Raw genomic sequence first — 17,228 nt, forward strand, 5'->3', positions numbered from 1 at the left:
TTCTGGTGACAAACTGCAGTACACTCACACCAAAAATCCACAACATTGTGGATTTTTTGTTATTGTTTTTTTTACAAAAACAATACAAGTGTGGTAGATAAATTTTATATGAGTTGACCTCGCCACAGTTTTTCGTCATTCCCTTTGTGGGTGTCTAATCTTGAGATCCTCACGCTGGATAGTTCGTCAGTCATCGACAGTGGAGAGATAGAGCCTCTATGAAAGCAAGGTGCAGGGAATTCTGCTTTCTCACACAAACAACATGCGATATAACCTTCTGAGAGGGTGGCACGACTGCAGGCGAGGCAGAACATAGTGGAATGCAAAATACATCCCCAAATACCCTGGGGCCTGGAGGCAAATTTGATTAAAAGTTTGTTTTTCTTCACTCTCAACAAACGGAGGAGCTCGTCGATGCGGCACTGACAGTTAATTGGACTTGGCAGGGCCACGAGTTCATTCGTCAGCATTGTGTGGGGCTTGCCTAGGAGGAGCAGGACAATCGATGTCCCTCAGGACGGCCTGTAATCACTGCAACACTCCAATGAAGTCCAGGGTTAAACATCAGGAGATTGCAGGTGCACCAGAGGATCTGAGAAAGACTGCTAATATGCTCCCTTTCCCAAAGCAAACCAAGGACACTGCAACACAGCACCCAACGGACTGTGGTGATCCCTGACAATAGAGCTGCCTCAAGCTGGTATTCTGACCAACATCACTGAGATCACGTCCAAGGTCCAGGAAAATACTAAATGTGGGTATTAAAGAATACTACATGCCAAAGTCTGTGATTCTTCATCCCAGTATCAGAACTTCAGTCTGAGAGTTCTGAAATGATTAACAGGATATGAAAGCAGAGAAATCTTATTGTAGTCATTTCCCTATGCGTTTCTATAATATCATCCTCATCAGCTTTCCTGGGTAGTTTTAGGACATTCTGCCATTTAAAAAAAAAAAAATCACTCAACAAAACAATAAAAGTAATCACATTGTGGTCGTACTTACCACAACAGATAAATATTCCAACCAACTGAGGGAGTTGAAAGTACTGACTTTTTTATGGGGCCTGAACGCTCACATCTAAGTAAGGACCCACTGGGGAAATCCAGAAAAATAAGTAGCAATGCAATGAGGTGGGAAAAAAAAATACTAATATTCAAGAAAACAGTGACTTTTTTTGATCTTTCCTTTTTTATTGCACAGTACTGAGTAATTGTTTCCCTTCGGGGCTCTAAACTGGACAGAGAAGGAAAATGATGAAGACTGAAGAGGAGATGATTTGTCTGTGCTGGGGAGCCTTAAGCACACATCACTGTGACACCCTTTGGAGCAATAACAGGTGTGCGAAATTATGTCTACCACACACTGAACTGTACAAAGGTCATTAAAAGCAACGATTAATAAAAATAAAAAAAAATCTCCCAAATCTTTGGAAACAAACTTCATAAACACGGCAATGAACCACAAAATCAAGTGTGACTTATGGAGTGTGAAATGAGCCTAAAACAGCTTTGTTCTACATTAGTATTCGGGAGATATCTTATCTCTCTAAACTGTTATCATAGCATTTCGGCTATTTTAGACACACTGACCTTCTCTTAAGGACAGGAGATAAGGCTTTTTGATGTCCTTATTAAATCAAGCCATCTATGCAGCCTCTCAGAGCTGCGTAGTGCGCTCTATGAGCTCTTAACTCTCTCTCTCACTGACTAATGACAAGCATCACGGTGGTGATGACCGGCTGTGCTGCGCGTTGTATCATCCTTAACCATCACCACCATGTGCCATGATATCCACTGGCTCTTTGTACACAGGTTCTACGCAAATGAATCACGCACGCACGCACGCACGCACGCACGCACGCACGCACGCACGCACGCACGCACGCACGCACGCACGCACGCACGCACGCACGCACGCACGCACGCATGCACTCTTACTTTAGGCATTCTCCCAAAGGTAATGGACCAGTGAACTCTTGGAGAATATAAATCCTGCTTAATGGGATAGTACAAAAAAAACTTCAGAGCAAGGCAAAGTCAATCTGCATACTTGGCCAATGAGGCTTATATGTACAATAAAAACCTATGGTGTGTGTGTGTGTGTGTGTGTGTGTGTGTGTGTGTGTGTGTGTGTGTGTGTGTGTGTGTGTGTGTGTGTGTGTGATTTGCATTTGAATACATCCTGTGCTGAAAAGGCCGGTGGATATCACAGCACATTATAGTGACGGTTAAGAATGATACAACATGCAGGAAATCCAGTCATCACACGCCACAGGGGTGGGGGGCGCAGACAGGGGGTGTGCATGTGAGTGTGTGTGTGTGTGTGTGTGTGTGTGTGTGTGTGTGTGTGTGTGTGTGTGTGTGTGTGTGTGTGTGTGTGTGTGTGTGTGTGTGTGTACTAATACTATAACTAATACTAATACTATATGTGCATATAATAACAGTATTGGAAAGAACTGTGTTTGCGACTTGAAGTTTTACAAAATCATTTGCTTTCATATATAAGCGTGCGCATGTGTGTGTGTTTATTTGCGTGTGTGTTTGCCAGTGTGCGCGCGTGCGTGCTTGTGTGCTTGTAGTCAGCAGTAAAGAATGCTGTCAGCTACAGTGAGTGTGCCACAATTCATTTGATGGACTCAATATCCGTCAGCTGAAGTCTCAGCACAGTGATTTACGCCACACATAAGTCACACGAGTCACTATGAGACGTGCAGGGAAAGGCCTGAGAGGCAGGCTGTCCGAGCCACATCCAGAGACCGGGCAGGCAGAGCCGGTGCAGCCATATCCACGATTAATGTATTCTGTTTACAAAATGGACTCTTCCTGTTTTTAACCCTTTATAGGGCACTCACTGAAACAGAGCGTGACTCAAATTTCAAGACTTTGTAACTTTTTTATTTTTGTCACAATTAGTGTTTTAGTATGAAAGACACCAGCTAATTACTTATAACTTCTTAAAAAACTTTAAAACCTATCTTGAATACCAGCCAGGGTTGAGAAGTGCAGGAGGCAATCCCAGCTAACAATGGGATCAGTCCACCCTGCTCAGGTCAGCAGTCCATCACAAGGCAAACAGAGAATAAGTCTCATGTGCAATATCACAATGTCCCCATGTTTACTTTGCTCAGACTGTGAATTTTTACATTGACACTTACCTTTACCTTTACTTTACACATTTGTAGATTTGCGATCTTACGACTCTGCATATTCTGCTGTTCATCCTGCCGTGTTAACTGCAGCTTTAATAGACCGCTCTTTTATATGTACAATACTGCCTTAACTACATCTGCAGCCACTGCTCACACCGTTTCTGGCAGCAGGCCTGCCACTGTACATAATCTGTACATAATCTCTATTCTTTTCTTACTCTTTTCATTGGGCTGTTCTTGCCCACCTAATTTCCACCCTGGGGATAAATAAAAAGAAAAGTGTTTGTTTGTTTGTTTTATTTTCTGATTCTTTAAAGACAACTACACACTCACACCACTTTCACACCAACAGGCAATGTAGGGTCACCGACGATTTTTAAGATTTTTCGAAATTTAGGCACACTAATCACTTTAGCTTCACTTACAGATTCTAGAAATAATTCTCAAGCAATGCTTCTTTCAATGTTTAGCACAACTATCTAATCATGTATTTTAGCGATCGTTATCAATATATTGTAGTTCGTTTCCCCCCAAAAATTGGATGAAATGAAGAGGCTACCAAATATTTTCACTTGCTAGATAAATTGTAAAACTGTCATGAAATACAGTGAATTATGAGTCCGTTGTGAAAGAGAAAGGGAAAGGCAGAGGTTTTGTAAAAATGTTGTCTTAGCTGAAGACTTTGGTTCAAACCATTAGTGATGATAATAATCGTGATAGTGAGGTCCCTTCAAAAGCAACACTGCAGCACCCAAGGCTGCAACATGTCTTCCAAAAAAAAAAGCATTTGTATTTAAAGCTACCATGTGGAGTTTTCTGCCAGCAAGCAGCAATAATTCATTGTTACTCACCAAATCACACTGTGTGTATCCTTAACAACTAACAATGTGTCACACAGATGTCCTCCCTGATAAAACTTTTACAAAACAGACTTCTTAAATATTTTAAATCATGCATAGCCTGCATCCACATTTAATAACCAGCTATCTTTTTCACTATTTTTGTTTAACACATGCTTACTTTTCTTGGTTCCAGCTGTCATTCATTCAGTGGAGGGAATAGCTTGAAACCAGCAACACATTTGTGTTGGATACAAACAAAGAAGCTGTGACATTATTGCATTTGTGATATTCAAAGATATCTATAGCTTGTAACTGTAAAAGTTAGAGTGAGTTGTGGAGTAAAAGAAAACTTAGGGGAAAGCGGTGCAATAGATACTTGTTCAGTGCATGCTGTCGTCAGTAACGCGGTTTTGACAGTCCATAAACGCTCCCGGTGAACAGTGCTATATACCAAAACAAAGGTCTGTCAGTGCAGTGGGGCTAAACTTCATTGATACGCAGACACACTGAAACATGCACAGAGGCACGAGGCACTATAGATCGGTCCATCTTCTGTCCCCTCGAGAAATACCGTTGCCTGGGAGCTTTGATCTATCAACACGAACGAGGCGGTTGGCATCGACCGTAACAAGCAGCAAGCAACTCCCTTCAGAATGATACAGTTGGAATATTTAAATCCTCCCAAAAATGTCTTTTCTTGCTTGTGAAATGAGGAATTCAATAGATTTTAAAACTTGATGTGGGGATGTCGCCTTACGTTTCCTTTTTGTTTTGTTGTTGTTGATGTGGGCCCCATCTTCTCAAAGAAAAGTGACGTGTTGCTTTCATCCGTGTGTGGAACCTTGTGCACACGTGTGCACAGACACATTTTTATAGTCCCCATGTGCAGGAATAATGAAAAGAGAAGTTTTGAAAGCAAAATATAGCGATATTTGGAGTGATGTAGCGATGAGAGTAAAGCAGTGTGTGCCTCTGTCATATTCGATGTATTTCAGCCTTTTGGTCTTTGACAGCGACGCATGTCTGTGTCCTGCTGTTGTGGGATTGGAAGAGAACCATCTGGCTCTGAAGATCTTCTGAGAATAATGTGTAAATCCTGTCGACACAAGCCAGAGGGACTCCTCACCAGTGTTTCTTTAAGCCAAAATGAAGTTTAGCAGCACAGTTCTGGTTGGGTTACTCTTTCATACTGCAGCCGGGCTGGCTGGTGCACTGTCGTCCACAATGAAATGAGCTAAAGCAACTGAAGTATAATTATCTGCCATTTCTGGTTGACCCTGACCACTGTGATCACACATCACGGTCTTAAATCTAATTAAATAAATCACTGATTTATAACCTTAAAATAAATACCGTCACTTTTTTTTTTTTAAGCGTCCAATTAAAATAAAGTAAGCAATGTGTAGCATCTTTTCTGGTGCAGTATCCCATGAAAAAAAGCATTCATAGGACACATTCATCAATTAATCATGTGTACAACATCCAGAGCAAAGGCTACTTTACCATCTGAATACATCGGGGAGGAATATGTTACCTCGTGGACCATGGCTGACCAACCACATTAGATTTGGCTATTAAGTGTGATAGATTTCTTCTTAGAACACAAAGGATGTTTTGTGGTTAACAAAGCTAAACTACTCCGCAGACTTTCCTGATACTTATCTGAGTCGCATTGATTTTGTAGAATCTCTGCAAAAGTGGGCAAACATTTTCCACCACGAAAAGGAAGGAGAAAACTGAAGACAGAAGAAACAGTAAAAGCTCCATATTTATGTCCGCTTCTTGTCCTTCAGTGCTTGAAACGTATCATTATCCAACTGAAGCACATGAAATCAATGATAACGCTTCATTGCACCTAATATTTTACAAGTGATGGCAGTCATAGCTAAATACACCTTGTACATACAACATCTATCTTTATCGTTCTCCTCACCTGAAAGCTGTTATTATTCAAGCATATAGTGACCCTGTGAAACAGACTCATCACCGAACATTAAATCATATGTGTAGGGGAGTGAATGGCGATGAAGAAAAAAAAAACACTGGGTAATTTTTTTTTGCTTCAGAAGGAGCCAGTCAATTTCTAATCCCAAGAAAGTCATAACACTCTGAGGGGAAAAAACTGCTTTATAAAGTTTTGATTCAATAAACTCATAATATTCAACAACGATTTGATTTTTATCTCAGACCGTGTGTTTTTGGGAGCAATATGTACTATTTCTGTTGAAAACTACAGCCAATAATATAGTGAATAGACAGAAATGACTAAAGACATACTGCTCAGTCCCACAGGGAGAGCTCCATCTATCTGAATTGCTTTTGCAAAAATTGCTGCTGTCTCTGTTTTATTGAGCCTAATATTTTTTCAACAGTTTTTTTTTTTACATGGTAGGAATCCTTTTGAGAACATTGTTGTTTTCCAAGACAAATCCAACCAACATAAAGTATACACTGTGGAGGAGAGGGCAAACAAAGTGCATTTCAATATAACAATACAGGAAGGCAAAGCTACAAAAATAAAGAAAATAAAACACACCAAAACAAAAATTAACGGTGCAGGGCACCATTTTAATGCCCTAAAATGTTAGAGTAACGAAAAAGAAAACATTCAATCATTTCAAACATGTACAAAACCACATTCAACAAACACAATACACAAACATCAAAGCAATCACACCAACCAAAAGCAGCAATTAATCTTTCAAAACACAGTTTCTACTCTCAATCCACATGTGCAGGATGTGGAAACGAGGCAGCGTCTGCAAAACACAGTCAACAGCAAACATCCAGTTTAGCTGTTTTTATGTGTGGTCCGCTACACATCTAACCGTGCGTCCTTGAGATGAGTATGAGACACCCCAGGACGCCAAGCAGGTCACGGGGCAGGTCTGGTCTCAGTGGGACTATGGCTTCAGGCCGAGGAATAGGATGAAATGTTTTCTGGCTACAGCGGGTGGACACCAGCAGGAGAAGAAAAATTGCCGATATCTCACTTCAGCCCTTCGCCACCACTCCAAGTACAATTCACCGAATCTCTCCCACCTTACTGCCTTCTCTTCTCTGGCTACAAGCAGTTCAACTCTTTATTTTCACCACCTGACCCACATACAAAACTGCTTCCTGGTGGGTGCTGCTCCAGAAACGAGGTCCAAGCCTTTGATCCAGCTCCAGATCACAGGCTGAAAGACTGTCACTTCAGCTTTAGGCCGAACAGCATCCCACGGCAGCTCCTCATCTCCAAGCCTGGGCGACACACTTTTTTTTTTTTTTATCACATTCACACATCCTTTGTCATGTGACTAGCTCATTCTGCCCTCTCAACAGCTCCTGCACCAGGGAGTTGGCTTTCATGTGAACACAAATACCTCAACTCACACACAATAGTGGGGAAATAAACAGCAAATAAATCGTGGCATCGATTGTGTTGGAACTGATTAGGTGTTAACGTGTGTCTTTCAGCCCACAAAATACACAATATGATGCCTGCCTCCACTCACAGAAAGACTTTCATTAAACCACAGCGCCTATCTGTGCTGGTAGAAAGTAAAATTTACAGTGGAAGACAAAAAAAAAAAAAAAAAAAACATGCTCAACCATTTATACGAAGGGAAAAAGAGGGCAGATTTAATTTAAAAATTGGCACGCATTTCTCATTTCTACAGATGAAAGCTCGTAAATGAAAAGGCCTGGAATCATGCCTGGTATGGAAATCTAAAGTTATGAATAATGCCTGTGTCTCAATCATCAAGTCTGTTTCAACAAGGTGGATTAGCAGAGCACCTGCAGGCTGAAAGGTACACAAGACTGCACTCCTAACCAAGAGTGGGACAAGAGTCCCCGAGGGCCTGGACCTTACTTCCTCCCCTGTTGGAACCTTCACCACTCAGTAGGCGTGAGCAGCAGCAAACAGCTCAGGCTTGTCATTTATCCCCATGAATCCACCTCCACCAGGCTGGAGCTGCAGCACCAGCCGCTGATTTACACTCAGTTACTAATCAGGGAATGGCTCTCTTGCTAATGAAAATCATAGATCTATACAGTAACACAACTGATATGATTTTATCGGCCATTACTCATTTCTAAATATGCAACAACAGTTAAATGCCACTGGGGGTAAACAGCTAAAATTAAGAATTAGGGGTCAGAAGTGTTGACGTAGAAAATGACCACTGGGTCATGAGTAGAGTTTTTAGTCCTGCACATTTCTCTCTAGGCATAAATTTCACAAAAGAGTAAATAGATTCTTTTCTCCTGTCTGGCCTCAGGGACGCTCCAGCATTTAGCTGATTGCTGGATGAATATGTCTAACTCCACCCCCCAATCCAGTTCTGGGAGCAGAGGTAACCCCAGTAAACAGAAAGGCCAGAGCAATGGTTTGTTTCAGCTTGGCACCGATTTATTACTTCACTGAACAAGTCAAAGGCACACGTCTAATCATGATTAAGCCCATAACAGAGAGTTTGGTAGACACAGAGGGTTGCAACCATCCATCCATCCGCTATATTCATCAAGCAAATCACTTCCACTTCCAGCAAATGAAAATGAATTCATTGTGACTTACCTGTTCCATTGGCTGTGTTTGCTAAGAAGAGAGGATACAAAGCTAAGCAGCTTTGAGATAGACGGATGTTCAGGCAAAAAAAAAGATTCACAGCAAAGTCTTATGGACTAACTGGCTGTGAAAGCCATTTAGGAATAAATGAGTCTAATTGTAAGTTTAGAAGTAAAGTGCACACTCACCACTGGAGCAGTCCAGGCCTCCCCATCCAGGCTCGCACTGGCATGTATCAGGAGACACGCAGCGACCGTGGACGCACTCCTCTGTACACAGAGCTATGACACACACACAGACAGAGCCTCATCAGGGCAATTTATAATTGCATTAACACACACACACACACACACACACACACACACACACACACACACACACACACACACACACACACACACACACACACACACACACACACACACACACACACACACACACACACACACTCACAAGCAGAGTGTAAAACATCATTAAACCACCAATAAACAGCATAATGAAAACCACCAAGATAACAGCTGAAAGAAAATGGGCCATAAAATTGAACACTCAATATCTGCCTAATATCATCAAGGGACTAAATCTTTGCTATGACACTCATATTCAACATCCATCTCCACTACTTGACACTGAGCTAAATGATTTCTTAGGAGACCGAGTCCATGGTCAACATCGCGGTTTATAACATAGCATCACTTTCCACAATGAGTTGTTATCAGCAGGCTGAACCATGAAGGGACAAGTTGTAAATCGTCTCTAATTTGATCAGCCAGCGCTTTGTCATATAGTGATACTTTAATGTCGCAGTTCCAGGCACTGCAGTGTTTACTAAGTGCACAGTTTTCTTGATCATTCATATCGAGTAACACAGCACCCAATTGATTGGCCTGGCATTAGTATTCCTGGGAGCATGTTCACAAGTGTTGGAAGTTTTTTCTTTTTGCCGGATGATAAAGTGACCTACATGGAGTTTTATGTTTGCTATACTGTTTTGAACCAAAAAGGAAAAGTATCACAAAAATAGGAACTTAGCATGAATAAATATATTCCCGCCAAGGTCATCTGACCAGCAGGGTTAAGACAGGCAGGTTCTTATCTGAGGAAGGAGACAGTCAGGCCAATAGAACAAGAGAGAAGCCCCCGCCTGATGGGAATCAGCAGTCCACTAACATGGCCTGTGGAGAAATGATACACAGTCCAAGGGCAGCCGAGCAGACAATCCGTCCCTTTAACTGATCAGACCTCATCCAATACTACAACCAAGTTCTGCTTCTTTTTGTTCTCTACTTTTGTTTTGACACTTGGCTAAAAACTGAACAAGGGCAGGACGCCAGCAATTATGAGGATTTTTTTTTTCTTTTTATACCAGAACACCTGAGGTGATATTGCAGTTCTGTGTGCTACAGTATGGCACCCATCCTGCAGGCAGGGAGGTCAGCAGGAGCTGGCTGCAGGCGCGAACAGAGCTACTATAGATTATCACTCAATCAGGCTTCGATTAGGATCCACCACCAATGGGAGGGATGCAGCAGGAGGGGAGAAACAGGAGTGAATCCCAAACACCCACAAGCCGGTGCTAATCGCAGAAATGCTCCTGAGGCAAAAATGGTAAACCAGAGATTGAAAGATAATTCGGGGCAGATTTCTGAGCATCAGTACTCTGGCAGAGAACAGTCTAATTACAGTAGCTGAGGAGAAACGGGGAAGAGCTCGAACATTTGTGCTGACGAAGGCGGTGAGATCGACTACCTGTAATCAATGAGCCCACAGTATGCAGAGTATTCAAAGAGAAGAGGAGACGAATTCAATGTCACCACGATGAGTTGATTTCATTTAGTTTCAATCAGCAAATTCTGATCAGCAAGAACAGGGAAATGCAAATGTGTCACATCCTTTAGAAAAAAAGAGGAAATATGGAAATTAAGTTTTGAATATGGGAGAAAGGATAAAGCGCACCCTTCTCCTGAGATCTGAACCGGTGTACTGAAGGGATGGCATAATAAAGTAGGAGGTAGGTCTTTCATTTTAATTGAAATTCATGAATCACTCTGCTTAACTCATGTCTAAGGAATCTGTTGGAAAATTGAGTCTTTCATCTAGATAAAAGGCTAATCTATCTCATTATGCAGAGGTGTTATCAGAACAGGGAACAATGGAGTTAATTGGTGATTGTCGCACAGTGTTAATAAATTTAATATTTTTTTCTCAGCCAAGCCACAATCTTTCAAAATGTCTGATAAAATAGATCTCTGTAGTCTAGCTCTGGTTTTGGAGAGCATTGCTACATACAGGGACCTGCTTGTTTTTGGTTTTCATTGACCAATGTGTAAAAAATTGTGATGTCACTAGTAGTTCAATCAGTCTAAGAAAGGTGCCTATAGAAGATATCAAATATCTTCCTGCAAAGCTTCTCCTTCATGCCTCCATCTCACAGAGAGATGATTTATTTTAAAAATGTGCCTTTGAAGCATGTAAGAAATCCCTCAACAAAGCCCAAATGAAAAAGAAATCAAAGGCAGAGGATCTCTGTCTGAAGAAAAAATCTCATCATCTTCCCGATCATCAAAACACAAACGAGAAACTTATCAAAACCAGACTAATTCTGCAACCAAAGTCATTTTAAAATTACTCTGCGGCACTGGACGGCCGAAAGTCAGGCAGGAGTCATCGGGTCTAAATGCTCTGCAAAAAAGTAGGGCCTCATAGCCCTCCAGAGCCTGTCAGCCTCTGAAGATATTATGAGCTGTTGTCATTAGCGAGTTCCTCTCACTTCCTCATGCACAACTGTAATAATCATGCTTATTAGGAGGGAAATGAGTTCCTCACATCCTCAACATAGGCCACATATTAAGGTAATGACTTACGACAGATCAAAGGTCACAGAAATAATAAAGACCTCGAGTCGGAAACTTCAAGCACTAATTAAGAAGAAGCGGACCAAAGTTCAACTTATCATGGAACGTCTTGAGAAAATTAAACAGAATCTCCAAACGAGAGAATAAACAAAACAGAAGAAGACACACACACAAAAAAAAAAACAGCCTTTAAGATAATGTGACTGATTCTGTGTCAGTACCATTTTCTCACTGTGATAATTTCGGTTCATCCAAGGTTTCTGCTTCCTCAGATTCTTTTAGCCGCCTTTCATTGGAGCTAATGTGAGTGCTGATGTTGTGCCATTTGACGAAAACAAAAAAAATAAAAATACTGAAAAAGGAAGCAGGAAGGATTAAAAGGAAAACATTTCTGACTGTTAATGAAACAGACTTCATGGAGAATGCTACACTAAACTAACAATACACAAGGGAGGCATATTTTACATTCAGTAAACAACAAAATGTCCTGAAATAGACGACTTGAGTTAATTTTGGGTCGATTTACTCTATAATGCCCCCTTTTGTCACTGCATGCTAAACAGCTCAGGGAGTACAAATCTCTTAATCCTGGTAGTGAGAGTGTTGGGATTAAAGGGGAACAGTTTGCAAAGGCAGCAGAAAGCAAAAACTGCCCTCTCGGCCCCTATCAAGCCGGCCTCTCCAATTCACCTGAAACGGGCTGGGTTAAAGGGGAGGCCAGCTGCTTTCCCGCTCAGCATGTTGTTGTATGAAAAAAAACACACACACACACAAAAAAAAAGCCATTAATGTGATAAAAATAGAACAGATTCCAGAGGCAGTTTCACCTAGTTAGCGCCCTAAAAAGGCTATTAATGACCACATCCCCCTATTGTCAGTTAAATGGTTAATGAATTCATTATTGATCAGGCTGCGCCTCACTCCTCAAGACCTCCATATAATCACATCGGCTCTTGCTCTTTGCTGGCTGGCTTCCTGGGGATCTGTTACCCTGAGGCTAGTAAAGCCTAGACAAGGACAAGCTCAGCGGTGGTCAAAGAGCAAACCCACAGGGCTGCAGTCATTGTATCAGAAAAACTCCCTCATGTTGCAAAAGATGTCAGTAGATGTATCAAACTGCAATTTTCCTTCCATTTAAAGAGAATAAAACATTAGTTACGGCAAGATTATCAAGAAAATATAACTCTGAGAAGTTATACGGTCTGTCTTTATTTGACCAACATGCAGAAATATTCAGTTTGATGTGAGCGTGTAAAAATAGAAATCGATGACCGTTAATGAAGCTATAAAAATGACAGTGAAGGATTGTTATCAGCTTAATGCTACAGTCCAATTTTCAGGGCTTCTGTACTTTTTAAGTTATTGAACGCTGGTGTGGTTTTACAGCGGGTGTTCTACCTCCTCACTCTGTAACCCCGAACCCCCTCGGCTCGTTAATTTTTCTCATTGTTATACAACTTCAATTAAACTATTCTTGCTGGAAGAGGACAGCCCAGGGCAGGTTATGGTGTAAAATAACGTGCCATCTTGTTAAATCAAATAAAATAATGTGCGTGTCGGCGTGCCAACAGGGTGGTCATGAGGATCAGAGAGAAGGGGAGACTGAAGCAGGGAGAGGGCAAGAGGGGAGGAGGGGAGGGGCAGCCCGGTGGGGAGTTGTGGCATTATCTGCAAGCCACCCACAGTCACAATCAATCCTCACATTTTCCTTTATATATTTTTCTTTTCATTATTTTTCTATTTCTCAAAATGTCTACCAGACAAAACTTAAAATGTCATCAGCGAGGACAAAGACATATAAAAGAGAAAGAAAAAAAAAGATACTCACGAACACATAAGTCTCCGCTCTCAAAGTAACCAGGGCAACACTGCGAGCGGCGCCTATACATGGTCCTGACTCCCCGCCGGTAAGCCGTCTTATAACTGATCCTGGGGAAACAGACACACAGAGAGAGCTACGTGATGTAAAGAGTGACCCTTTCCGAAGGGCAGCAAAACATAGAGACGCCATAAACGAGTTGATATTTTGGTAATATTGGTCTGTGAAATAAAGTGAAATAAAAAAAATTAAAAGCTCCAGGAGCTCTGCGCCTTACATAAAAGCCTGGATTTGAGAGATGAGTCTCTGTGTGCTTATTTACTTGGATGCTCACTATAAACCTTAATCGAGTAATTAAAACATAACAGCATCTTCAAAACAAGATGATTACAGGTAGAGGCATCCTGGCTCTGACCACTTCTCCATCAGCCTCTTTAACAAGGACATTTACTGTGGCCTTTATAGATATGCCTCTGATTTTGGGGGAGGGGAAAGGCCGCGCCACTGAAAAAATGAAGCAAATATGGGGACGATTTGAGGGACGCATGCAAACTCACCTGTGTCTTGTGCATTTAAACCAGTTGAGGATGTCTGTGCATCTGGTGTAATAGATCTGGTCAAACGGGTGAGCATAAGATTCCTGGACAGTCACGGCGTAGCTGAAAGGCAAACATATAAACACACCAGTGGCACAAAGAAGGACTGTACACAGGGTGTCCATCCCCATGGGGGAACAGACAAATCTACCAATACTCTGGTCTATGTCATCTCAATTATGTCAAAAAAAAAAAAAACTCAATTATTGAATTAATGAGATGATGGTTTTTGGAAAGAAAATTAAAAATTGGCTGTTTTTCCGATTTAATACGAAAATTGTTTTCTGAACAAATACAAAGCCTGTTGTTTTTCTGAATTGATCAGACAATATTTTTCTGAGAAAAAAGAAACCAGTGTTGTATGATCTGCAGGAGACGAGTGAAGGTTGCAGTGATTCTGGTGACACTGCAGAAACCAGTTAGATATTTCTGTAGTATCTTTCTTCACTGTTGCAGCAGTTTGTAACAACACTACCATCAACACTACTTAAACACAAGAGTATCTCCCAGTGTCTCAAACCCAAACAGAAATAAAACTGGATTGGATTGAACTTGAGAGTCGGGGTCATGCCTGTTTCCTACAACGGTCTAGTGAAGCTTCTGCTTGGAATGAGACACCACTGTCAATTCAATTCAATTCAATTCAACTTTATTTGTAAAGCGCTAAATCACATCAACAAACATATCAAAGCGCTCTTACAATGATAGAGTACAACAGAACCCAACTAAACCCTTCCAAAGTCCCATTAAAGCAGAAAAAACAGAGCCCATTTTCTATTTTTTCAGGAAACCATTATCTCATTAATTTATAAAACAGTCAAAAAAATGTATCATGACTATGAGAAAATTACCTAATTAATTCAAAAAAACTGAGTCGATTTTTATTTTTTCACATGAACGCTATATGCTTCTGTATGATGCCACAGCAGGATGCTGAAAGCTTTTTTTTTTAAACATCCACTTAGAATTTTAACCCATTAACATGTTGTTTGTAACTACAATTTATGAAATACAATGTTGTTTTGATCCATTTAAAACCTTATGAAAAGTCACATGTGGGGAAAAAGATGGTCTTGAAATATAACAGACTGATGTTAAAATTCCACACATTATATATATATATATATATATATATATATATATATATATATATATATAGCACTTCAATGAGTTACATACTGTATAAGAGGTTAAGCAATCATTTTATGTGTGTTTAAAGTCCTTAACTTGAAAGAGAAAGCTATGAGTGTGTTTTAAAGCTTTGTATTTTGATCAAACAAAAATATATTTTTGTATCTCTTTTCCTCTTTTGTCTTTGACTACACTTGCCGCCACTTAACGTCATCAAAAACTTCCCCTTCATCTGCTTTCATCATGAATCACCCCAAGTATACGTTTAATATTTGCATTAAAAAGGTTTTTTAAGCAGGAACATTTTATTTTATTAAACACATTTTTCTCTTCATCTTACTTATTCAAGCTTGGATGACACTTTCACTTTCGTCAAGTCACATTCTGAAAAAATTATACAGTGATATTGACCTCATCTGTCATTAGTAAGTGTTGCTGTTCATTCTGTCTGTTTCTATTTGTTCACAGCCAATATTGACCATTAACAACAAATAATTGCAATATTATTGTGCAGCCATGCATATCATTTAGCTCACAGCCGCCACATGTATTTGTTTTTTTATTTTATATTTCTGAATTTGTACTTCCAGAAATTCTTCACCAAACACTGCTGCAGTTGTATTGACGGCGGATAATACTTTGAGGAAATATAACATTTTCACCCAAAAAGAGAGGGTGGGTGACAAGGTAGATATAGTTCCAATAAAAATGATAGATTAACAGTGATATGCAAAGAAAGCACATGTTTATGATATATATAGCCAGAGGACTCTGAGGATATTGGAGGACCTTAAAGCCAAGAACACAGCCCACTTAAGAAATTCATTTAGATGCCAACAAGGTGGAACCACCATTCCTAAGTACCCTCACCTTGGTCAGGCAATAATCCAGATAATATATCTTCACAGCTTTCTTTCCTCCCCTTTGCATCGAGGACAGAAATTATTCCTGCTTATTTCTCATAAGTGACACTGCCCAGCACAGCTAATAATTATTCAGGCTCTATGGCTGTCACGATTGATTGGGATGAGAGTACATTGATCAATCTGCCTCCGTATTTCATTTGAAGCTGCAACTCCTCCCATCTCTCAGTGGTTGGCGACTTGAGCTGTGCACAATCAATACAGCTGTATGGACTTTGACAATAGATCTGGAACTTTGGTCGAGAGAAGAAACAGTAAAAAAGTTTCAGGACAGACAATGTCGGGCAGTCCAACATTCTAAATATTTTATCTACTGTGTTAGACAAATGAGAATGTCCTCACCTCTCCCAGTGGCTGCACACGTTGGGATCATCTGGGTTCAGACTGAATGCAATATCAGAGTAGCCCAGGAGGAGGAGCAGAGACAGCAGGGCAACTGGTGACCCCATCCTTCCCTAGGAGGAGGAAACATGGGGGAAAAAAACAATCAGTTAAAAAATGGACCAGCAGTGGAATTTATGCTGTAAAAAGAATTAAAATAAAAAATCATGATTGTCTTCCTTTTCGGAAAAGCACATCTGCTCATTTCAACATTTAATGTGACTGTTTACATTTACGGTGATATGCCTCATTGTTATTATAAAGTGGGGTTAGTAGATTAATACCACTCTTGTATTTATACACGACAACCAGCAGCAATTAGGTTCATTTAGCATGAAGACAAAGCTTAATATGGCCCAGGTGTGCAAAATAACAAGAAAAATCAAATTACAGCAGAGAAACAGCAAATTATTCAGTGTGTTATGTGAAGTTGCTTTGATATTCATCAAAAGTTCTAAAAATTGTAAAACTTGTATTTAAAAATATTTCAATGTCAACTTATAAGCTTTTCTTTTTTGCTCAAATTGAATATAATCCAAATTTAGATGTGCTCTCTTATGCTATAGTTCACTTACAAATCCTGGTAAAGTCAGGAAGTTGGAATGACCCAAATAAAATTCAATCAAAAAACTCATTTTAAAGTGCTGATTGGAGGATTTTGTACAGAGCCAGGTTAACTATTTTTCACATCTCCTGTCTTCATGCTAAGCTGTCTGGCTGCAAGCCATAGCCTTCATACAAAAAAACACATTCCTAAAGAATTACAGTTTCTTACCAGGTACACATTTAACTTAGTAAATATCAAACTGTTCAAATTTAGCTTTTAAAGGTGCAAAATAATATACACACATAGACATATTCGCTGGATTCCTACGGAGATGAAATCAACACAAATGTTGAGTTGTTTAGCCCAACAGGTTTTTTTCTTTTTATTATTTATTTATTAGACATAAAGGCAACACAGGAACATGTGATCAG

At 40.3% G+C, this 17,228-nt stretch overlaps 1 protein-coding gene across 1 annotated transcript in view; it reads right to left on the reverse strand.

The window, feature by feature from the left end:
• Window positions 1-16,318, reverse strand: part of megf11 (multiple EGF-like-domains 11) — a gene marked incomplete at both ends in the record, with an annotated part of 60,716 nt that extends 44,398 nt beyond the window's left edge. Inside the window, 5 exons of the mRNA XM_080474567.1 lie at window positions 8,555-8,575; window positions 8,734-8,826; window positions 13,229-13,329; window positions 13,777-13,878; window positions 16,212-16,318. Coding sequence (XP_080330693.1) covers window positions 8,555-8,575; window positions 8,734-8,826; window positions 13,229-13,329; window positions 13,777-13,878; window positions 16,212-16,318 — 424 coding nt within the window. The remainder of the gene's footprint in view (window positions 1-8,554; window positions 8,576-8,733; window positions 8,827-13,228; window positions 13,330-13,776; window positions 13,879-16,211) is intronic.
• Between the last annotated feature and the right edge of the window lie 910 nt (window positions 16,319-17,228).

The sequence above is a fragment of the Lipophrys pholis genome (assembly GCF_963383615.2).
Source record: "Lipophrys pholis genome assembly, chromosome: 11".
Taxonomy (NCBI): Eukaryota; Metazoa; Chordata; class Actinopteri; order Blenniiformes; family Blenniidae; genus Lipophrys; species Lipophrys pholis.